At 39.1% G+C, this 25012-nt stretch overlaps 3 protein-coding genes across 14 annotated transcripts in view; 1 reads left to right on the top strand and 2 right to left on the bottom strand.

The window, feature by feature from the left end:
* MTIF2 (mitochondrial translational initiation factor 2) overlaps positions 1 to 17182 on the bottom strand; it is a 42662-nt gene extending 25480 nt beyond the window's left edge. The window contains exons 1-3 of one of the 6 annotated variants that reach the window (XM_060309362.2): positions 16808 to 17182; positions 11794 to 11853; positions 3456 to 3512 (exon numbers count right to left, since the gene is read on the bottom strand). In XM_060309362.2, the coding sequence (XP_060165345.1) occupies positions 3456 to 3505 (50 nt within the window). In that variant the 5' untranslated portion in view covers positions 3506 to 3512; positions 11794 to 11853; positions 16808 to 17182. Of the gene's footprint in view, positions 1 to 4; positions 174 to 572; positions 669 to 3455; positions 3513 to 11793; positions 11854 to 16807 lie in introns of those variants that run through there. The other 5 variants (XM_030877254.3, XM_060309364.2, XM_060309366.1 and 2 more) reach the window with 5 other exon arrangements.
* An 82-nt stretch (positions 17183 to 17264) lies between these two features.
* On the top strand, positions 17265 to 23693 carry LOC115863979 (prolyl-tRNA synthetase associated domain-containing protein 1). Its single transcript, XM_030877283.2, has 2 exons — positions 17265 to 17451; positions 18717 to 23693. Exons 1-2 carry the CDS (start codon positions 17368 to 17370, stop codon positions 19146 to 19148), a joined length of 516 nt encoding a protein of 171 aa, XP_030733143.1. The 5' UTR covers positions 17265 to 17367; the 3' UTR covers positions 19149 to 23693.
* The window catches only part of CCDC88A (coiled-coil domain containing 88A), a 193856-nt gene continuing 190271 nt past the window's right edge, over positions 21428 to 25012 (bottom strand). For all 7 annotated transcript variants that reach the window (XM_030877241.2, XM_030877234.3, XM_060309850.2 and 4 more), the window contains 2 exons: positions 24911 to 25010; positions 21428 to 24384 (listed from right to left, as the gene is read on the bottom strand). In XM_030877241.2, coding sequence (XP_030733101.1) covers positions 24946 to 25010 — 65 coding nt within the window. In that variant the 3' untranslated portion in view covers positions 21428 to 24384; positions 24911 to 24945. The remainder of the gene's footprint in view (positions 24385 to 24910; positions 25011 to 25012) is intronic.

Raw genomic sequence — 25012 nt, 5'->3', positions numbered from 1 at the left:
TTACTTGCTACTTATTCCAAGCCCCTCATTTTAAAGAAAAGGAAAATGGAGTCCAGAGAGGTCAAAAAGCCTTCTCCAATGTCATACCGCTAGTTAATGACAAGACTAGAACCCAGGCTTTCTGACTCCCAATTCGGTGTTCTTTCGCCGCTAGTATATTCTTATCATGGAACCTGAAAAAGGATGTTGGAAATAATGTAGTTGCGCTGGTGAAAACGTCTGAATGAAACAGCTAGAAGCCTTGGGAGTTATCTGAAAGGTAAAAAGAAGTCACGGTAGAACGTCGGATCTAGGGTGGCTTCGCCTGGAACCCGAGCCCAAAAACCCTTGGGCACAGGGGAGGTCGGGGTGTGGAGGACACCTGCCGCGGCGCGCGGGGAGAGCAAGCAGCCGGCCGCTTCTGGTTGGATAGCGCTTTCGTTATGCCGAAAGTAACAATCACGTATGGATTAAGTGCACAATGGAAAGCCTCCCGAATGCGCAATGCGCATTGCTTGTCATCTGTGCCGCTAACACTTTAGGCCAAACAATACACGCCAACCGGAACGACACGGCTAAGAGACCCCACTCACTTAGCTCCTACGTAGGGTCCAGGACGCCGGAATTCTGACGCAGGGCAAAGATCACCTTCCGGACCCGGGAGGACTGTCAGTAGGCTAGTCCGTCTCAAAAATGGTCCCCCGCGGGCTTCCGGTTCCGCCGGAAGCGGTTCTACCCGGGACTCAGAAGTCCGATTTCGGAACAGCCGTGTTGCCACTGGTACAGTCGCGGGGTGTACCCGGGTGACGTGTCAGCAGCGCGTTTCTGCAAAACCCTTCGCTTTCTAGGAAGTAAATTACTGCTACTCTGGGGTTGTGAGCGGCTTCGATGTGTACAACTCAAGGGAAAGTTAAACGGGGAAATGTGGGAGAAATTATAAGTCCTTAAAAGACATACTAACAAAAAGGGAAAAATGCAAGGGAACGTGGCGATAGACCCAGTTAGTACTGGGCGAGGAGCGCTTTCTTTTTCAAAAGTCACCTCGTGTGGGTGGCATTTAAAGTAATAAAGCTAGAGTGGGTTCCAATCCCAGCTCATCCCCACTTGTGTAGACTTGGGGACGTTATGTAAACTCTCTGTGTCTCCCCCCGCCCCCCATAGTCTGGCCGCCTAACTCATGGCCCTCCCCTTTTTTATGTTTGTCTCCCCAGTGCCACCGCAAAGGTGTAATCAGTATTGTTGAATGACTAAATGGAAACCTCTGTCCTGAAAATCTTCTTAATGAACCTAAACACTCACACCCTTGAAAACTATTAAAGTGCATTTCAATTGCTATCATTTTACTTACCTTTCACACTCACTGAAATGCCTATTTCTGCAAGAAAGTATTCTTTGCTCTCTCTGCCTTGCCAAGTAGTTGAGAAGCAGAAATTGATTGAACATCAAAGTAAGTCATACCTTTTTTCCCAATATTAAAGTGAAAATAACCAATATGTTTCTAATCATGAAGAAAATACATACTAATCTGGAAAATTAAAGCAATACACTAAAATATAGAAAGTGGAGGGAGGGAGGGAGAGCCAAAGCTGGAAACATTTGAGCAACAAAATAACACAGTATTAGATTATAACAAATAAATGGGGGAGAAGGGACAAATCCTCCTTACAGAAAAATTCCACATAATATATGTGTATAACTTCTACTAGGAGGTAAAGCTTCACCACCACCACCACCCCACCCGCCTTGAGTGTGGACTGGACTTAGTGACTTGCTTCCAAAGAATAGAATATGCAAAGGGAAAAATAGTACCTTCATAATGGAGAAAATTGGCAGACACCACCTTAACCAACTGATCACGGTAAACATCACCAGCAATGTCATGTTGATATAATGTACCCTGAGAAATGATGTGATGAGGACATTTCACCTCTAATATTTGTCCCCAAAACCCACAACCCTACTCTAATCATGGGGAAAACATCAGACAAACCCAAATTAAAGAGCATTCTACAAAATATCTGAGCAGAACTCTTCAAAGCTGTCAAGGTCATCTAAAGCAAGAAAAGACCTGGGTGAAAACACAGTACCAAGCGTTACTCATACATTTAAAATGATGCTCCATGTAAGTGACCTTAAAATGCCCCATATGTCTTCATTTAACAGACATCTATTCACTCTTCCACGTCCTTTGACCACATGCTGCCAATATATGGGGTTCCTTTCCTAAATGGTTTCCACTCATCCAGATCACTAGCAACTTGCCGTGCAATGAAACCATACAATGTTTGCTTTCAAAAATTCTTTTCTCTCCCCACCTCCCTCACATACACACACACACACATAGGGGTAACTATTTTCCTAGACTAAGTTGTTTATTCACCTCCTTTCTGTCCCTTTTTGCTTCTCCCCTTCCACCCTGATATACCATCATAAAAAAAGACAAGAAACAAGAAGCTATCACAGATCAGACAGAAAGAAATGTGATGACTGAATGCAGTGTGGGATCCTGTATAGAATCCGGGAACAGAAAAGCACACTAGTGGAAAAACTGGTGAAATCTGAATAAAATCTGTAGTTACTTGTAATACCCCAGTGTTAATTTTTTAATTTTCACAAACATATCATAGCTAACATAACATGTTAACATTAGAGGAAACTGAGTGAAGGACATTCAGGAACTCTCCACTATCTTTGCAAATTAAAATTTATTTTTTTACTAAAGAAAGTGAGTCAAATCCTATATCCCACCTCTCTGGAAGTAACCACTTTGTGCGTTTGTGTGTGTACACATCATTCCACTTATCTCTGTATAAATACATGTATACATACACTTTTATGTAAATGAGATTCATGTTATAAATGCTGCTTCTTATCTCTGCAACAATATATACCAGAAATCTTCCACACTGATGAACATATATCCATATTATTCTTTTAAATGATTTTGAAAGATTCCATTGTTTGTAAGTGCCATACCCACATAGATGGACATATATGCTGTGTCCAGTAACTAACATAATATTGCAGTGAATATTCTTGGGCATACACTTTTGCATGCCAGTCCAGTTCTTTCTCTAGAATAAATTTCTAAAAATGGAAGCCCTATTTCCTTTCAGTGAAGAATGGTATTTATAATTTAGGCTCAGGGTGTCAGGTATGTTCATTGTTACTGGGGTTTTGATGCTCTCAAGCCCTCCCATTGGTCAAAGCTGGGGAATATTATACACATGTGTGCACACATTTCCATCTACATACATTGAAAACCATGCGTTCCTACTGATATTGTGAAGTCCAATCTAACACCATAGGGTTCAAACTAGGCTTTTCCCTTTATATGTATGTAACTTCCTTTTCTGGCCGTGGGAAACCTGACTCGCATCAGCCTTAATATATTTACTTATTTAAGCAATTCCCCTGTGTGAAACCAATCTCCAATCTGGCCACCACCCCATCTCCTGCACTCATGCCCTCCTTACCTCTCTCCAGCTTGGACTCCCAAGGCCAGTTCACCCCTTGAAGTGGACATCTTCACCCTGATTGGATGTAAAATGTTAACATTAGGGGAACCTGGGTAAAGGGCATTTGGGAACTCTCTCCAGTATCTTTGCAACTATTCTGTAATCTAAATTTACAGCAATACAGGGCCACTGGAGTCCTCCACTCCTGCCCTACATCTGTGGATGGCCTGCCTTGCCCTTGCCCCTGATGGCTTTAGGACTGAAAACTTGCGGAAGGGGAGGGATGAAGAAGGGCTCCTATTCCCACTTCACCTTATGTCCTTTGTTGGTCTTCTAATCTGATCATATTAATTATGGAACATAATAAGTTCAGAGACAGGTAGAGCCAACTTGACCACAAATAATGTTTCATATTGCCATCTGCTTGGTAAGAGCTATGTCTCAGAAGTATTAAATGATAGGTCTAAAACACAAACTCAATGAGAAAACTTGAAACCAAAGAACAGTGGGAAAAAAAGGAAGGGAAGAAAGAAAGAAAAGAAAAGAAAGAGAAAGAAAGAAGGGAGGGAAGGAGGGAAGGAAGGAAGAGAAAAAGGAGCTGTATTGCGGCTATCCCTTTCCTATCTAGAAAATGGTTTGAACTCTTGTTAGTTCTGACTTTCAACTTGTTCCCTCTCCCAACCTTTTTTTTTGCCTTTCAAGATCTTGGCAGAAAGCTCCTTTTTAAGGGGCTAGGTCACTTCAATATCCAGACTAATTATAGTTCTTGGTGATAATTAGGGGTAAACTGCCTTCTTGCAAGAGGGATAGGGTATGAGTTGCAGCCCAGCACACACTGGCCTGACAGTACTATAAGGAACTACAGTCATGTCTCTGGGCTTATTCTAGGAGGAGGAAATCACAAGGAACAACACAAGAATTAGGTATCTTCCAAAGAGAAGCTGATCAGGGCTGCAGTAAAGCAGAACAAAATTACAAGGTTTAAATCCGTTTTGTTTTCTGTCTCAACTGTCATTTGTTGGCTTCACAAAACAAAGCAAAACACCCTGCAATATAATTGCTAGAGGAATGGTACCAGGAATTTTAAAACTAGAAGAGACTTGAGAACCTGAATCATGGCAATCTAAAATTATCGGTAATAGTTACGATCATAACTATTATTTTCACTGCCGTTTATGTACCAGTCACATAAATATTTTGTTATACTTAATATGTTATACAGCAGTTCTTGGCACATTAACAGGTCTGAGGCCAATTGACAATTCAGTTTTCCTTGACTCTGATTTGACAACTTCCCCTAGTGAAAAACTGGTAATCTAGCAGTCAAATTTTAGTAAGGTCAATTTATTTTAAATGTGTGGCTTCGTGGAAGATCACTATACCTTAATAATAGTAATAATAATAGCTATCATTCATTTGACATACTCAGGATGAAGCATTGTTCTTAATGCTTTATCATTATCATCTGATTCAAGCCTGCAAGATTCAATGTCTTACTTTTGAACATCAATTTTAACAAACCAGAGGGATTGCACTATCACTGGAGAAGTTAAGTAACTTGTCCCGGTCACACCCTTAGTGATCGGTGAGATGGACCTAAATTCAAGTCTGTTTGATTCCAAGACTGTTTCTCAACTGCTGCCATAACTGAAGAAGTTGAATTAAAGATCTTTAGGGGAAAAAAAAAAAAAAAGGTCTTTAGGGTCCCATCCATCTTTGAGATTTTACCTTTTGAACATATGAAAATAAGCATTTTTTAACTTAAATTTGATACCAATCTTTACTACATGATATATGGTAAATATTTGTGTTTCTATTAGTATTGAAGCTTCTATTAAAGCAACAATTTTCTTTATGGAAAACAACAAGAGTAACAATTCTGTATATTTCTAGTGGAAAACATGGCATTCATCTCCAGTAATATCAATACTGATTAAAGATCTGTGCATTGGATTTTCATCAGCAATGAGATAGTTATCTCTTTACCACTGGCATTCAAATTATACAAAGCATTTCTTGGGTTTCCTCTTGAGTCTCATCAAATTATGCTTCACTGATTTCTTCATACATGATTACATCTCTTACAAAAATTTTTTTACTATAAAGTCTTTTGTTTCAGTTTTTCCCAGCTTTATTGAGGTATAATTGACAAAATCATAAGATATTTAAAAGTGTACAATGTGAAACAGTGTACAATTTGATATATAAACACATTGTGAAACAACTTCCCCCTGAGTTAATTAACCCATCCATCACCTCACATATTTACCTTTTTGTTGTTGTCATGGTTGAAAATGTTATGTTCTATTCTCTCAGCAAATTTCAATCATACAATATAGCATTATCATCTGTAGTCACCACGTTATACTTTATATCCTCGGACCTTATTCATCTTATAACTGAAAGTTTGTACCCTTTTACTAACCTGTGTTCCTTATTTCTACATTCTTGTCCCATCTCTTCCACTAACTAGTATTACAACTTTGAATAAGACAGCAACCTTTCTGGTGTTCAATATCTTCATCACAAAATTAAAAAGGTTACATTCTTGCAGTATTATTTCTGGAAAGTTTAAAAATATAACTTTTAAATAAATATAAAATGCGTATGTGTCTAAAGATGTATTTAACTCATTAATGGGGGATCCAGAAAAATGGTAAGCCTTGGTCAAAGAGAACTGGGGAGTGCCACATATTTACAGCTGCTGAAAGAATGAATACTTGAATAAGACTGCTAATATAGGTACAAAAGCGGTTAATATCCTGCAGCACAATAAACGGTTACCTGTTCTATGGGACAAAAATCATCTGCACCTCTACTGGACAAAATTCAATTATATTACTATCAGTTTTCTACATGTTAAGATTTACCCTTACAGAGTTGTACAGTCCTCTGTACTAAAAAATGATAAATATCAAGTCAAACAAAAGCGCACATTCCTGGAGAATCAGACAATCTCAGGAGTGCCTGCTAGACAAAACGCAGCAGGACACTGAAAGAACAAATAGTCATCCCTTCGCCTATTTCCAAGTTTCAGATCATTTTTCTTAATAGAACTAAGAATCCTCTGAGTTTTAAAATTCTCTCTTAGGAACCAGCGCCAAAAATGTAACATCACTAAGAATTACAACACTAGCACACCCCAGTAAGCACACACTGATTACATTTATTCTACTTAGGACTGTCATTTGCCATTTTAAACCACCAGCCTAACTGAAAGGCTGACTGTAATTTGCTGATATTTATGGCTTCCAGGAAAGCTTTACAAAGGATGTGTCTCATCTTATGCTGAAATTAAGTAGTTTGTTCAATAATTAATAAATATATATTAAGAACACATCATGTACCAATCACAGGTTTAGGATAAAACAGAGAAATAAAATAGATGAAGACTCCTGTCTTCAAGAAGATTATATTCTTGTAGTGAGAAATTCCATATGAATTAAACATTTAAAGGTTGAGTAAAAATTAGGAGACAACATAAATGATATCATTTATAAACCTGGGTGGGAAAGACCTTTCTAGTCAAAATTCTAAAATCAGAAACTAGGGAATTCCCTGGTGGTCCAGTGGTTGGGACTCTGCTCTTCCATTGCAGGGGGCCCCTGGTCTGGGAACTAAGATCCCACAAGCTAGGCAGCAGCGTGTCCCCACCCCCCAAAATTCAGAAACTATAGGGGAAAGAACCATTAGTTACACGAGTGATTCCCAAACTTGAGCAGGTATCAAGTCACCCGGAGGGCTGAATAAAGCACAGATTGCTGGCCCACCCTCCCAGAGTATCTGATTCTGTAAGCGCAAGGTGGACTAGGAGAATTTATTTCTAACAAATTCTCAGGTGATGACAGTAACGCTGGTCTGAAGACTACATTTTGAGAACCTGGATTAGAATACATAAATATTTTAAATGTTTGTACTGTCAAGACATTATAAATAAATAAATAAATAGCTATAACTGGGAAAACTAGCAATCAATGATCAATTAATGGTGTAAATTGGGAGCATTTCTTCTCTATTCTTGAAGTTCTACTCTTCTCTACTCTTGAACTCTTGAAGTTCTTTTCTGTGAAAGGAGCTCATTTCATGCGATTCTGGGCCTTTTTCTGCCTCTTTACTCATTCTGATTTCGAGGATATGGGTCCAATTTACTAAATTTGAGACTAATTGAGTATACATTCAACTCAACTTCCTTTCCCTCGGGGGAACCAGTCTGCCACTGGCAAAGACAGCAGACAAAAATCACTGTGCTCTCCAGCAATTCTCCTTACATTCTAGTGGAGAAGTTTATATTTTATCTTTATGGTACTAAGTTGATATTTAACAAGTACAGACATACCATCCTACATCAGTAAACATAAAAGTGATATTGATATTTTTCCTAAATCTTAAAAACACAGTGCAAATGTGTGTTTGCTTATTTAATAATTTTGACTCTGGTAATCAAATAATTGCTAATAAAGATGTGGAGAATGGAATGTTCTTGTACTGCAAATTTATAAAACCATTCTGGAAGGCAATCAACAATATTTATCAATTTAAATGTATAAACTGTAACTTTGCAGATTCTAAGATTTATTCTAAGGAATAAATGAAATAATTATGCAAAGATATATAGATATAGAACTATAGATACTTACCATAGCCTTCTTTATAATACTATGAATAATTTGGAAATTATTAACATATAAGTCATTGGACATTGGACATTCCCAAATTTGGAGCTGGGTGAATAAATGAAATACTATACAGCCATTACAAGTGATAATGTAGTTCTCTGTTGACATGGAAAGATGCCTACTGGGTGAAAAAAGGAAAGATCATAAAATATCATACGTTATATAATCAGATAAAACTAGAAATAAACAGCATATATAGAGTATACATACACATCATACATGTGGTGTGCATATATATGTATATATACCTGTGACATAAATGCTTGTGTATCTTGTTGTGTGGTCTGATTTTTTTTCAATAAACATGTATCTTTTTATCTTCTGTGTTTCTTTTTAAAGTATGATTTTAAAACATTTATTTAAAGAAATAAACATACAACTTGTTAAAAAAACATTGAACAGTATTTTTACACTCAGAAAAAGAAAGCTACTTTATGTTTTGGAGGAATGCTGAATATGAGTTTGTTTCTGATTGACCTGGCTCTTTTTGTTCTTACATTATACCCCATACTTTTCAAAAATATATTTATTAATATTTACTGAAATCAGCACTTATCATAAATAGGTAAATCAATCAGCAAGGGTAGAGGAATAATATGTGATTAGGAGTAATCTGGTCTCAAACTTATATTTTATTAAAATTTATGCAAATATATTCAATTTACAAGTTAATTTAACGCATTAAAATCACAGGAAATTTCTCTTTTTAGCCAGTAAGACTAGGACAGAAATTCCAAAGTAGTTCCCATAAACCTAATCCAATCAAACTAATTATTCTGAAATGCTAGACCTAAAGAAAATATTCCCCAGTCCACATGCAAAGTAAGAAAAAATAATCTACCCCATAGTACTTTTGTATAGAACTCAGTTTTCTTGGGTTGCTGTGAGAACCACCTATAGACCATGTAATAACAAGGAGTATAAGTCTCCATTCATTCATTTAGTGGTTCACTAGGTCCAGAAAGGTAAGACTGCTTTGAAGAGCAGCTCAGAGCATGTCTTGCTGGCCTGGCCTCCTTCTGCAGGGGTTCCTGAATCACAGCAATTGCTGTTCCACCTGGTTCAGGGTTAGGAGGTCGGAGCTACTCACCAGGTATTTATAGTACAACCTGGGGCTCACAGCAGTGTCTGGAAATACTTTCTTGTCCAAAGTAAAGCTTCCTTATGACTATTTAATTTTAAATGAGTGTTTAAAGTGAACAAAAGAAAGAAACCTGCTACTTCTCTGCTTACTGCATGTGCTTTTTTCACACTGCACACTGCATGTGCTTTTTTCATTTTGTATGAAACCAGTATTTTCCCAGACAAGAAAACTGAACATCTTTACCCGTTTCATATTTTAATTTGGAGGTAATTAAATTACATCTGCCCACTTATTAAATTTTTTATACCTTAACTTTCTTCTCCTTTGAAGTCGTTTGAAAATACCCTCACGTGATCTTAATTGTGGAGACAGTTTACATTTCCCTTTGTTTAATAACATTTTTTGATCTTTTTCAGATTTGGTTTACATTTCTTTATTTTTAACTTATTGATTCCCCCCTCCCTGTTATTAGCCGGTGATAACCGCCTCAAGAAGTGTATTTTTAGCAGGTAAGCATTTTAGTTCTGATGAAACAAAAATTCACATTTTAAGGCAAGACAAAAAAAATTTAAACATAAAACTTTTAATCTACTCTCTGGCCTCCTACCTTCCTTCTAGTGTGCATTGTGCATCTGCATTATGTGTTAACCAGAACTCCCCAGTGGCAGAAATACCTGCTCAACCATGAAGATCAATTTTCCTTATTTTGGGGCCAGCCATGTAACTCCTCAGAAGATAATATTCCTTCCTCAATCCTGCAAGGGGTCACAATGAGCCACCACTCACCTGGTATGTGCAGACATCTTTGGTGAACAATGCCAATATACTATTTCCCTTAAAGATAGTGATTGGTGCAGAAGAGACACTTAAAGGACGTTCTTAGCTTGAATACTTACTTGTGACCTTATTAATGTAACTAGCTATATTACTTGTATTCTGCCTATTTAACAAGATCATTGTTTCTTGCATTACCAAATGTGTGACGAGCCTCAGATAAAACTAATGATGATTAGGCTAACTGAAATGATTGCTCAAACATAGTTCCACAAGATCAGTGATTGTAATAGTGTAACTCTAGATGTGAGAAGAAGCAACAAGAGGGAACCACTTCCTGGACCATAACAGACCAGTAAGACAGGCAGTCCAGAGGCTTTTGGTCACGGTTAACAGGGTCTAGTCCAATTACAGTAGCACGTTGAGTGGCCTATCAATGAAATCCTCACCGGGCCTGGGAATCGCCATTAGGCAAACTGGTCATGAAATGCCTTCCAAACATTGTCAAAATTAAGACCAAAAGGGAGGGGACTGTCAAAAAAGAGTATTGCCAACTGTCCAGTTCTACAAGAATCAAGTCATTAGCTACTGCAGTCGCTGACCTACAGTACATCCTGAAAGGAATTCAGGGTGGAAATCAGGATGAGACACTTTGTATACTGGAAAACTGACAGAACTGGCCCTCAGATAGATCTTTTCAGGAGAAAATTTTATGAACCTAGTTTCCTGCATCTTCCCATACTTAGAAAAGCACTAAAACCATTAACTAAGATATCTCTTCCTCTCGAATAGCAGTAACCTTCCACTAAGATGAGTGCTTGATGGCATGTACCACTTTGCCAAAATCATACATACTGGCCTCACCCTTTACCTCTTTGGAACAGTCCCCAGAGCTTTCTGAAAGACTGCCTCCCAGGTTATAATCCTCAGGTTGGCTCGAATAAAAGTTTCCATGTCTGTCTTAGACTGACTAGTGATTAATTTTTTCATTGACAGTTCCCAGCTTCAGTGTGTAGGAAATGAACAATGTCCCCAGTCCCCGTGCTCTTTGCATGCCAACCACACTGACCTCTTTCAGTACCTCTGCCTTGGTTTGCTTCCTCCCACCCTTGCACAAGGTGTCATGCTGTTTCCTTTGCCTGGGACACTCTTCTCTCTTTGCTTTGCCCTCTTAATTCCTACTTATCTTTCAGATCTTAAATTTCACTTCCTTGACCACTCTGCCCTCCCCTAAACTAGATGCGATTCCCCTATTATATCCTTCTTAGCACTTGTCACCCAGGCAACCTAGCATTTGTTTCTGTATTTGACTAAAGCTGCACCCTCCGAGAGACTGTTTGCTTTACAAGGTCAGTGTCTCTGTCTGGTTTTGCTCACCACTGTACCTTGAGCACTTAGCTGATCTTCAATCATATTTTACTGAATTTAATTAAATCTGGCCCAACTCCCCACATGATGGAGCTGGAAGGAAAGTTAACCTGAGGCTATTACTGAGATTTTCTCCCTTCTCCATGGTATCATGCAGGAACCTAGGAGAAGCCAGGGAACTGGACTGTGGGATTATTGTCCTCTTCTTCACGGCTCCTCATTGAGCAGTGGTGCTCAGAGGGTGCTTTGGAAGGGCTGCCCCAGGTGGACTGCCTTCCATTGACAGCAAGTTCCCAACCTGCCACCCACTGGAGGGACAAAGTGCCAAAAAAGGAACTGTCCTCCACCGTCCCATCTTCCCCACCCCAGTCCTCACCCTCTCTTCTGACTCTTAGGAAACCTAAATTTCCTCTTGGATGCAGATGCTTTCCCCTCCGTTGCTCTAGGAACTAACCTCCATCGTCTCCTGTCCTGGGATGAATACTCCTCCACGGGCCTTTAGAAACCAGTTTTCCTGGAATGGGTTAGAGAAAGAGGATGCTAATAACAGTTTTTTTGGTTTGTTTTCATTTTTTTTTAAGTTACTCTCCTCTACAGGTATGTGTATTTTGAAGCAAAATTGGGGGCATATTGTCTATACCCTTCTATAACTCATTTTCCCCATTTACCAAACTGTACTTCCCTATAGCCTTAAATATTGAGAGCATGATTGAGAATATAGAATTCCCTAGGAAGAAGTCACCTAATTTATTTAACACGCCCCTTTATGGTGGGATACTCCTGGTTCCGTAGCCTGACAGTTAGGATCCTTTGTGCCTAGTTCTAGCCTCGTCTCCTGCTGGCAGGCCTCTCATTCTGCTCTATTGTCACACCAAATCATAACGCCCCAGGACACGTCATGCTTCTTCTCCATTCTTCCAGAGTTTCTTCAGCTGGATCCCTTTTTTTCTGATCAGCTCTTACTTATCCCTTCAAATTGGTGTCATCTCCTACTGCTTTCCCTGACATACCACCCCTGTCTTCTTAGTGCCCTTCTGGGCTCCCAAAGCATCCTCATTATGCCACTCTCATTGCTCTGGCCATATTTTCTTGGATTTATCCTCTGTGAATGTTTCAGTCCTCTTCACTAGACTTTAAGGTCTCTGAGGGCAGAAAGCATGGCACATATAGATGTGTTATAGTGTACCTGGCACATAGAGTTGTTCCAAAAGATTTGTTGAAGAGACACAGATTGCAAGAAGCATTTTGCTTTTTAATTGCCTCGCTTTCTTTTTGGGTATGCACAGCTTCTTACGATGGCTTTGAACTTACCTGTCCTGGAATTGCCCTTTGTTTTATGCAATTATGGGGGTTTCTAACATTCTTCACCTAATAAACGCAGTGATGCCCAGTCCCCTTGGTGTTGATAAATATTTTCAATTTTGGCCTTTTTATTTCCTTTGCCAGGTAGGCTACAATTGTAGCTGTTCCTTTACTTTGAGCAGACGTAAGATGAGGTTCCCTTGTTTCATGGACCCTGGCACAACTCCATCTTCCAGATCTCCTTTTCAGATTCGTTCCTTGTCTGTCAATTATCCACACTCTTCCTAAGGATAAGAGTCTTTCCCTCAGTGTGTTCTTGGAGAAATGCCAGAATACTTCTTTTTGTTTGTTTGTTTTGGCTGTGCCATGCGGATCATGGGATCTTAGTTCCCGGTCCAGGGATCGAACGTGGGCCCTCAGCAGTGAAAGCCCAGAATCCTACCCACTGGACCGCCAGGGAATTCCCCCAGAAGACTTTTTAGTAAGTTTTCCCCTGTTTGTAAAATAATTTGGTAACCCCCATTTATCAGATACTACCCCTTCTCCTAGAATCATGAGATTTCATATTCAAGTTCTGTGACTAGATGTCTAGTTTCTCAAGTTCATGCTGATAATTTTGAATTTAATGTTTCATGTTGTTTTTTCCAATGTAAATTTGAGATTGTATTTGAGGACAAGGGACTATGCGAAAGATAGCATTTCTTTTGTATTTAATACAATGTTGACACGTATGTTTGATAAATAAATATAAATATGCATTAAACTTGGGTTAGGATAGTTTCTAAACAGTGATATAAGGTTCTTTTACCATAGACAGATTTAGCTTCATTTTATAATAAAAATCTTTGGTGGTAAGACTCATTTGGAGCAGGGTACTTGGTCATTCAACCACAGGTAGACTAAAATTAAGAGAACATTAGTGTAGACCAGGGGGAGATGATAGTCATTTGGGCTAGAGTGATGGAGGTGGTTAGAAGAAGAAGGATTTAAGAAACTGAACTGTGATGGATTGGCTATGGGTCGGGGGAGGGATTCACACATTGCATACCTGATGGATGGCAGTTCATCCAAAGAGATTTCCAGATCAGAACACCCTATTTGCCTAGACAATGTGCTGGATGCCACGGTCAATTTTTCCCCTCTGTGTTCCTCCTTCGTAGCTGTCATGTAGACCTTATTCTGGGTTAACTGTTTCCCTAGTTTTGGACATGATTCACATTTCTTAGTCACAATCAGATTCCAATTTTTTCCCGTTTATGCTCAGGTCAATGTGGTTGAATCTGGGTATTCTTGAAAGTCTTCAAATATTTTAAGGACAGTCATTTGCAATATGTCATATCTTCATATAGGTGGTCTTTGGTATTCTAATGCTTTCATTCTTAGACAGAAACCTAGTGAAAAAAATGAGCCTCACCACATCTTATACGCCAAAGTAAAATTTAAATGAATTAATGAATTGAGTATTAAGAAAATAAAAAAGAAAATAGATCGAATAGTCTATTGCTGGAGGTTAGCTTTCTATACTTAGATCAAAATAACTTAAAAAGAATGACATTTGGTTACACAAAAATAAGTAACTTCTGTAGATAAAACCAAACTTTAAAAAAAAATCCCTTCTTGGGGGCTTCCCTGGTGGCGCAGTGGTTGAGAGTCCGCCTGCCGATGCAGGGGACACGGGTTCGTGCCCCAGTCCGGGAGGATCCCACATGCTGCGGAGCGGCTGGGCCCGTGAGCCATGGCTGCTAAGCCTGCACGTCCGGAGCCTGTGCTCCACAACGGGAGAGGCCACAACAGTAAGAGGGCCGCGTACCGCAAAAAAAAAAAAAAAAAAAAAAAAAAATCCCTTCTTGGGAATTCCCTGGCGGTCCAGTGGTTAGGATCCTGGGCTTTCACTGCCAGGGCCCATGGTTCGATCCCTGGCTGGGGAACTAGGATCCTGCAAGCTGCGCGGTGCAGGGGAAAAAAAAATCTCTTCTTAAATGGGAAAAATGAAAACCATTTGGAGGATATATGACAAATAAAAGGCACATAACTTGATTATTTAAACAGCTCATGTAAACCAGTGTGAAAGCCATTAACATTCACTCCATAGCTAAATGAGCCAAGACATAAACGAAGCTAATTCACAAACGGAGAAATAAAATAATAAACATGGAGAAAATGTTCTGAGTGATCCGTTCCCCCTTATCTAAGTTTTCTAAATACTCTGTAATGTGGTACATTGCTTTTGCTGTTGACCTGAATTTAGGTGGCCACGGGCAGAGGCCTGTTGTTGGTTCTATAATCAAGGATCAAACAACTGGATGGACTGTTTGAAGGAAAACATGGCTTAATAGTTTTAAGAGGTGGGTTAAGCTTAGAACTTTTAAAATTGTATTATCCAAGGCCAATTCTGGGTGAAATCGTGAAGTTGGCTCTGATTTCCTCGTTCACAGCTTCCTCCAAGGTTGTCATGTGGGTGAGGACTCAGATATTACCCTCCCTCGGTATCCAAGGGGGATTAGTTCCAGGGACCCCCCCAACAGATATGAAAATTTGTGGACACTCAAGTTCCTTACATTAAATGGCATAGCGTTTGCAAATGACCTATGCACATCCTCCTGTATATTTTATTATTTTTTAAAAATAAATTTACTTATTTATTTTTGGCTGCGTTGGGTCTTCGTTTCTGCGTGCGGGCTTCCTCTAGTTGCGGTGAGCGGGGGCTAGTCTTCACTGCGGTGCCCACGCTTCTCATTGTGGTGGCTTCTCTTGTTGCGGAGCACAGGCTCTAGGCGTGCAGGCTTCAGTAGTCGTGGCATGCAGGCTCAGTAGTTGTGGCTCGCGGGCTCTACAGCGCAGGCTCAGTAGTTGTGGTGCACATGCACAGGCTTAGTTGCTCTGCAACCTGTGGGATCTTCCCAGACCAGGGCTCAAACCCGTGTCCCCTGCACTGGCCGGCGGATTCTTAACCACTGTGCTACCAGGGAAGTCCCTGCAGTGTCTTCTTAAGAGACTTCCTCACCAGGCCTTCAATTTGCACCCCAGAAATGACCTAAATATTATATATTCCTACTAGAATTAAACGTCCCTAGGAATATCTACGTTTTATCTGGGATTCTATTCCTGAATTGGTTGATTTGGCCTGCCCTGGGGTCCTAGCCCAAACTGAGACCCCTTGTCTCAGTCAGGGAGGTTCTTTTGCCGATCGGATTCACACAGCCAATTACAAAACCTATGCTGAGACTGGAACAGCACGAGCTTTATTTAATGGCTAAAGAATGGAGAAGCGGAAACCTCGTTTGCAAATCAACTTCTCTACCCAATTCCAGGGGAGACACTATGTTTATAAGAGGGTCGAGGTAGAAGGGAGGGAATTGGAAAGAGTGGGAGGAATATTCATGACTTATCCGAGAACGGGGGTGTGGTTTGAACCTGGAACTGATGCAACTCTCCTTTTCGGTCCTTGTATGGGCTTTTCCAGTTGTTGTCATGGCACCTGTCAGCTGTCATTGCACCGGTCGGTGTGTCATTTAGCATGCTTAGGTATTACAATGAATGTATCATGAGGCTCTAGGTCTACTGGAAGTTAAATCTTCAGCCATCTAGTGCCTAATTGGTTTTAACCAGTTCTTGTGTTTTTCTTTGCAGCTTCCTCCCAAAACTTAGGTTAAGAGCAACTGGTTTCCATTCAAGCCCGGGACAAGAGTATGATTCTGGGGCAACAGCTTTGGTAACAAGTTGAGGCTTAACCTAAACTCATAAGTGAAACTCTAGTGGAATTTCAGGCCTCGTTCAAGGTGGGGAGTGAGGGTTTTTGCAGGATAGTGGAAAACACCCCACAAAGAGGTAGGAAAAATGCCTCTGAAAAAGGTAGAGTTGTGGTTGCCACAGCTGATTATTTAAAAGGCGAGGGATTTTGGCTCCTTCTCTCCCTGTTGGTTCACGACCTCAGGTAATTCCCCAGGTGAAACCTCTGCCCCCACACCAACACACACACACACACACACACACACACACACACACACACACACACACACACACACACACACACACACACACACACACACACACACACACACACACACACACACACCCTAGGAGGTAACAGAATGACTGAAGAGGCAGGACATTCCATATTGATAGGTGGCAGTTTTAGTAAGTGGGGGAAGGGGGGTTGCACTTACCAAAAAAGTCCAGATGGTTTCAATAACACCTTACTCTCTCAAGGCTGCATCCTTCAAGTAGCACCTAGCTCAGGAACAGCGGGCAGAAAGTACATTCCAAGGACAGAACGGGTAAGGAGCCTCTGACTGCCTCAGTCCACCTCCTGAGTCAAGCCGAGCCCACGTCCAGTTGATTACTCCCCCAACACTCCCTAAGCTGAGTTGCTATGTGGCTCTGATTCTGTTTAAATGGAAGATATGCTGTATCTAGGAAACCTGAAGCGAGGCTAGAGAGGGCTGTGAGAAGGCACGCGCCTTCCTCTCGCAGGACGCGGGGCAAGGAACTCTGCACGTCTGGTAAGTCTGTCTCTGCGGACGCAAATTTCAAGCACGCGGGGAGGTAACGAAGCGAACCCAGCGCAACTCCGCCTCCGGAAAGCGCCCACTCTTGGGCTTCCGGCACCGCTCCTGTCCCTCCAGGCACTTCCGTCTGGGCTGGCAGTTCGTGGACTGCGGGAAGCCACGCCCAGTTCTTCCGTTCGGTCTCTCGCCACCGCGTCCGTTAGCGCCACGAGGGTAGCATGGCAGGAGGCGAGTTGCGGGCAGCGCTGGAGCAGCGCCTCGAAGCCCTGGCTATCCGCACGGAGGTCGTGGAGCACCCGGAGGTGAGGCGCTCCCGCCGGGACCACCCCGGGAAGGGGTGGGCTCTGCTGCAGCTTCTATGGGGCGAAGGCGCTAAGCCTAGACGTCCCAGGGGTAATGTGCCGCAGAAACTTCCGTTCTAAGGCATTTGCCGGGATCCAGAGTACGAAAGGGACCTGAAAGTACCATCAAGGGCCTCTCCACTTCGGACGCTGATGTTATTGTGAAAAAACCTCATGTTTTCTTCTTGGAGTAATTTTTTTTTTTTTTTTGGCCGCGCCACGTGGGGTGCGGAACCTTAGTTCTCCACCAGGGATCCAGCCCGTGACCCCTGAACTGGAAGCGCGGAGGCCTAACCACTGGACCGCCCGGGGATTCGGAGTGATTTTTTATGTTGAGAACTAGTACAACATATTGAGAACTTGCGCATCTCAAACTGGCTAGGGGTGTTTGGTCAGTGTGTTAACTTTATGCGTATGTAAGTTGCCAAGCAGTAAACCCGTTTTTGCAGTGGCTGCACGAGCATACAGGATGCCAAGGTTAGAGTTTGGTATTTTTTAACCTGATTTATTGATGGGAAGATTTTTTTTTTGCACATATCTAACGGAGCCAGTACGTAACCTGAGTGGTGCAAGGGCAAAGTTTTTGCCCAACTTTTGAGTAACAGCTAATGATAATTAGCTAGATATGGTGATGATCTTCCAAGTTTAGAGAAATTCATCAAAAGTATATTCTTTGACCCTTTTGCCTCCCTTATAGTCCACATACTCTCCTTTTTACTGCGCGTATTGCCAGCTTTTCTGATTTTTTCTGTATATTAGTCCAGGGTCTCATTCCCTGCCCTCACTCCCTCTCTGCGGTTATCTTTTTATAGAGTGGAGATCGTCATATGGCCTGGATGTAATGGAATGCCAAGGAATAGGAGTCTGGGTTGCTATAAACTTTTTTAAATTAATTTTTATTGGAGTAGAGTTGATTTACAGTGTTGTCAGGGCTGCTATAAACTTTACCAAAAGTTTAATGGAAAAACAAAAACATTTTAGGAGTGTGAAGGCTTGGCCTGCACATTGGAATGGAGAACTGGTCTAAGAGAAACTATCAATACTTCCTGAGGCCCTGAGATGAGATGTATTTGCTAATGGGCTGGGGATGGATCTCTACCAGTGAAATCCAGGTCATTGAGTACTCCCTAACCTTACACCCACCAGGCAATATACAGATAACTGTATGTGTGCAGTGTGTGTATACATGCATATTATTTTTAAACTTCTCATGTGATATTTCACAGGTGTTTACAGTTGAAGAAATGATGCCTCATATCCAACATTTGAAAGGAGCACATAGTAAGAACTTATTTCTTAAAGACAAAAAGAAAAAAGACTATTGGCTGGTGACAGTTCTTCATGATAGACAAATTAATTTAAATGATCTTGCCAAGCAGTTAGGTGTTGGAAGTGGAAATCTGCGGTTTGCTGATGAAACAGCCATGCTAGAAAAACTGAAAGTTGGCCAAGGCTGTGCCACACCGTTGGCACTCTTCTGTGATGATGGAGATGTGAAATTTGTTCTGGATTCTGCTTTTTTGGAAGGTGGACATGAAAAGGTGTACTTTCATCCAATGACGAATGCTGCAACCATGGGATTGAGCCCTGAAGACTTTCTCACATTTGTGAAGGAGACAGGACACGATCCCATAAGACTAAATTTTGATAAAAACTAATTGGGCTAATACATTTACTTCTGAAAGCTGTTTTTCTCACTTGTAATTATAAAAAGCATTAAAAGTGGTAAGATATATATAGCACCTTGGTTTGGTGACTACCTAAACTACTTAAGGAGCTATTTAACTATTTCATCTTAAAGGAGCTGTTTTTAAGAAGATATATTGAGGTAGTTTTAGTCAGCTGAGAGATTCCACCCTCCCCTTCCCCCATGACAATTACTTGTTACAGGAATGCCTTCAACAATTAAGGATGAATTAACACAGGGAGTTCCCTGGTGGCCTAGTGGTTGGGATTCCAGGCTTTCACTGCCTTGGCACGGGGGAGCAATCCCTGGTCAGGGGAACTGAGATCCTGTAAGCTGTGTAGCAGCCTATATTAATTAATTAACATCAAAACTAAGATTAGTTAACTATCTAAGATTAACTATATTACATCTTCTGTAAGGTGTTATACTTGAAAAAAGCAAACTGCAAAAACAGCATATATAAAATTATATATATGACAGTGTACATACAGGGGAAAAAGAGGAATATGGGAATATATTCAACTGTTAATAGTGGTTATCTTTGAGGAATGAGGATTAAGGAATAAGAATTCCCCAGCAATATAATTAAACAAGGGGGCAAGGGCAAAACCTTCCTATTACCGGGTGTTTGTTTTTAAACCAATGCTTTTTTTTTTTTCAGTGAAAAATAAGCTAATTTTTAAATAAAATTCTATATAAAATTTTAATCTAGAAAAACACTCAAAGTAGGGATGGAAAATGTTATGTCATAATCATTATACTAATGAAATTATATTTTAAAACTCAGGAGCAGAAAATACATAGGCCATTAAGAAGGATTTGCTTAGTCTTCAGAGGTTACAAAATGTGAACATGCTTGAACAAGGTTCCTTTGTCCTCTAGGCTATATTAAATTTTACTCATCCCCTTTCAACTGTGGCATCTAAAGCAGTATAAGAACCCAGGATTATGTATTGTCAGTTGTCATATAGAGGCTAGTTCAAAAACAGAGGAAAATTGATGTACTTTTCCAACCTCACTTAGATTCAAACAAAACCCCAGTTGAGGGTCTGACTAGACTAGGCTACAAAATAGCCTAGAGGTCTTAGGAAAATTCTCGTTTCCTCTAGAGTACAATCAAGTGGGATATTTGAGAAATAATCATATTTTCCTAAGGTTGAACACTCAAAAAAATATTTGCTTCTGGTAGGGAAATTGTACTTAATTTGTACCAATTTGCATTACTGAAAGGCAGAAGTAAAAACTTGTCATCTTTGGATATATGTGTAAACTACAAGTCTACTCAAGGCAGAATTTTTATAAAATACAGAATGGATTTAAGAGATGAGTTAGTAAGAAACATTTTCCATAAATGATAACCTTATTTCTGAGGTGCTATGTTAGTTTTTGCCTACTCTGTACTATCTCTCTAAGAAAGAGGAAATTTTAGGTTGCTTTGCATATAAAATTAAGGTTTAACGAACAGAATCAAAGACACCGAGGACCTCAGATAACTGGTCTAACTGTCCTCCCCACCTTATGGTGAAAACAGGCCCAGAAAGACTGACCTGCTCAAGGACACAAGGCAGGTTGCCATCTCTAACATTACGCCTCCCAAAGTCTAGATGTAAAAATGAAAGAGACTGATTTGTACAATCTATTATTGTATTTAAACCTATTTTGAGGTTGACAAGACTGATAGACTCTCAGTTCTCTCCCAAAACCTCCAATACTCATCCCAAAGTGATTAGGACAGAATCATCTAAACAAGGTTATATGTTATGAAACACATAAAATAGGTTTTCTAGGGCAAAGGGAAAGGAAAGAATAATATTGGGCTAAATTATATGTTATGATTGCTGACCACTTGTTATAAAAATCACCTCTTTTTATATTAGTTTAAAATTCACCTCTTGTTATATCAGTTTAACAAGTGAATGTTAAACCAACTTAATTTTTTTAGGAGAAATAAAGTTAAAAACTAAAATGAAAAATAATGAATGTTTTTAAAAAAAGACAAGTGGGCCAAATGATGGTATCTATTTTGTTATAAACTGGATTTTTTGTTATGAACTGTGGCTTATATTAGGTATAGCCAAGTAATAAACATTTTGCCATTCAACTCCAAATTTCTCAGTAGCATTACTTTTAAAGGAAATGTTACATCTTTTATATTATTGGATTTGATATTTAATAACAGTTACAAGTACAATGGCAAACACTGAAAGAGAGAACCCTTAGTAGAAAAGAAAAAGACAATTTGAAATCACGTTTTGTTAAAGGTGTTGTAAGTGCAACTTTATCCATAAGCATTCCTTTTAAGGCATTTTCTTTGTCCAAATATCTCAACATGTACATCAAGGTTTATATTATAAAATGGGCTCCTTTTGTATTATTCATTCAAGGCTTAAAGAAAAAAATACATCTCAAGACTAAGTGTAGCAGAAAAGAAAACACAAAATTTCACTTTTCTCATAAAAAGTAACTTAAAATACAAGTCATTTAGCATACATTATTACTCCTCATTGTAATTCCAGATTTGGTACAATATCTTTTTCACTTCCTGACATAAAATTTTAAGACAGTGCAGGCTGTAATACTTCATTTGTGAGGTGGCTGCAATTCCGTAATATGCACAGTGATTTTTAAATAGGCTTTTACCATGCCTTGCATGAAAGGTGCTACATACAAACCTGTTTTGTGTACTCTTTGGTAACCACCAGTTCAAAAACTTGGACCGAACATTTCCACATTGCCAGATCTGAAGCACTTTTACTGGAGCTCTGGGCCGAAGCTATTACCCTGTATATAAATTCTTTAGTTTCCGAGGGGGTTTGGGTATTGATTTAGAATAGAGCCAGATCATTAAAAGCATGTCAGGCCCCAGTCCGGAAAGTGGCCCCAGTTAGTTTCTAGTTGGCTACACTATTTTGTTTGGCAGAAGTGGTTTATCTAAGGGAAAAGCATGACTTCATACTAAGTTTGCTTCTGATGGTATCTTTTGGAGATGGTAAAATATTCATGGGTTATCTAATCCTTTCTTGAAATGGTATGAAAAAGGTGATTAATATCATTAGAATATTCCACTTTTGCAGTCTCAAGTATTCTCTTGGTTGTCTTGCTGCATTTTCTCAGGGTCAGCCCACTCAGGTTTAGTACTTTATAGGCTACCCTTAAGCATTTTCTAATTGAAGCAGTAATGTGCTGCCTCAGTCAGCATGTTCTCTATTTTAGGATATTAGTGTCCTGTAGAGACCAAGCTGTGATATCATACACCCTCACTGGGCTACCTCCTACTCATTAAATTTCAACTTTCAGTAAATGTCCTGGAATGTGTCCTAGTTGTGCAAATTAGATGCTAGTTAATAGAAATCTAAGTTACCCACTCACTGTATTTAGCTAAAACATAATTTCTATATTTACTTTCAATTTATCCACCTAAAGATGAATTTACATTTTTTACATGCAAGTGTCTCTAGACTGCCATGATACCCATTATCAGTCTGATACTTGAATCTAGGGAGTCATGATGGAGACATGTTTCAAAGTCTAGAGAATAGGTTTTAAATATGTCTGTTGTGCAATATTTGTATTTTAGTAAGAATCCTTTGTATTTACATTTACATAGCACCTTTCATCCAAGGGTTTAAAAGTGATTTAACTTTACAGCATTACTTGGTGGCAAAACCTAAGTTAATGGTGGCATTATGAAGTCCAGGTTCTCTAACTTCCATTTCAGTTTCTTTTCAACTATACATGCTGTTTTTCATTAATGGTCTTTCTGAAAGTAGACTATGAACACAGCAGTGTTACTGGCCTACCAGAAAGAGAAAGAAAAAAAAGAAAGGTGTGAGGAAGGAGGGAGAGAGGGAGACATGTATCTCATGGCTACTAGGTTAGTGATGAAACACACAGTTCATAAACCACACACTATGGAATTATTCCAAAAAGATTTTTAGAGCTGGTAGTGAGAGCCTAAGAAGTATATTGTTAAAATTAAAAAGTTAGTATCTTTCTCATTTCAGACCTTTAAGATTATTCTGATATTTGTTAAATAATGAATTTGCATTAGTAAGTATCAATGCAGTTTTTTGACTTCATAAGAAAATAAAACTGTGATATAAAATTGGAACTACAAAAAAATTGATGTTTCCCTGGGTTGACTAAATTTACCTTTTTTTTGTGCTTCTTTCAAATGTTTAAGGTAACAAATGCATACAAATATTTCAAAAGTACCGATAACAGTTACCAACTTTAATGTATTATAAAGGACAAAAACAGAAAGATTTTTATTAATAAGTGATAACCTTAATAATAAATGAGTTCCTGGCAAAATGCAGATCATAGTAAATTATTTACATTATTTTTGCCATAAGAAAACTTCTTAAGCAACAGTCAGCTCTCAAGTTAAAAAAACAAACACATACATAACCCAGTACTAAAGGAGGGAAATGAGTTCAAACACAACAGCTTTATCTTGGGAATGCCATTTTCTAGAAAACCATCTTACTAAAAAAAAAGTTTCAGAAAAACACACTTTAATTACCTTAGATCCATGTGTGAATTGCTTAGTGTTGCTAGTGGGGGATACGGAAAGATTAATATCACTGTAAATTTTTTATAACTCCTATCTTATTATGGACTTTTCAGAGTTATCTCATAAACTGAATTTCTTTTGCAGTGCATAAAATAATAGGCTTAAAAAAAAAAAGAATACCAACACATGCAGTCTGCTAACCAAATAAGGCTCTGACATGCCAAAACAATGTTCTCTGTATCTTGATATATAGTACATCCCACAACATACTACAGCATTTAATTTAGGTTTACACAACTAAATATAATGGCTAGATTTAGACTAATACTTAGCAGAAGCATTAAGCAAACATGGATAAATTCATAAACAAATGATGAAAGAAGTATATTGTTCGTGGAGTACTTCTTGAAACCTTAAAACACTTGGTCCTTAGTGAGAGAACATCCTTTATTCAGTAGATCTTAACAGTACAATGTACAGTAAGTCACAAAACCTTCTAAAAATTTTGGCAGTTGACTCCAGTAGTGCTCCTTGATTCAAGGAAGGAATGAAGGTTTGTATTTCTTTCCTGCTCTAGTCACGAAGGATTGTTAAAGTCTTAAAGATTTTAAAAAGTGATTCCTATAGTTGGGTGTCTTGTTACTTCAGAAATAAAGGCTTCACACTGAGAAACTGAAGGACACTTTTCTCTCTGTATTTAGTTGGAAGGTAGAAAGAAGAAAGAAAATATAAGAAAAGCTTGAAGATAAGAGATATAAAATACAGAGCAACCACTAAAAGAACAGCATGCACCAGATAACTTCTATAGGGATGAGAGTGACAGAAAGTCAGAGACAAATTTTTTTTGAGTGGCTCTTCATAGAAAAGGCATTTAGTTTATTCTCCTCAGTTATCAAGAATGTTGCACAGAAGTTGTATTCCTACCACAAAGACAGACTTCAAACTGAAAATAATTTCTAAAACATTACTCATTAGTAAAATCAAATTTAAATTGAGGGGAAAAAAGAAAAATAATTTTTAAAGATTGGTTTCCTGCACTGATGGGCAAAATCTTTTGGGACTCACCTAATCTTGATTTACTAGTAAGACAGAAAGTCATGAATTAAAGCAAGCAATATTTACATCTGTTAATGCAATGTGCACTTGTTCTTATACTTAATGCAGTTAGTTTGTATAAATGAGATTAATCTCATTTACATTTTAAGCAAGAAACTCACCACTTGGCCCACATGTCATGTAGTGGGTAATAGAATTAGGAGCTTTGTTGCTCCCTAGACCTGCTTTTTGAATTTCTGCTTTCTTGTACTTTGTCCACATCT

The sequence above is a fragment of the Globicephala melas genome, chromosome 12 (assembly GCF_963455315.2).
Source record: "Globicephala melas chromosome 12, mGloMel1.2, whole genome shotgun sequence".
Taxonomy (NCBI): Eukaryota; Metazoa; Chordata; class Mammalia; order Artiodactyla; family Delphinidae; genus Globicephala; species Globicephala melas.
Note: the sequence above shows the minus strand (reverse complement) of the source record. Positions and strands in the feature narration are given on the sequence as shown.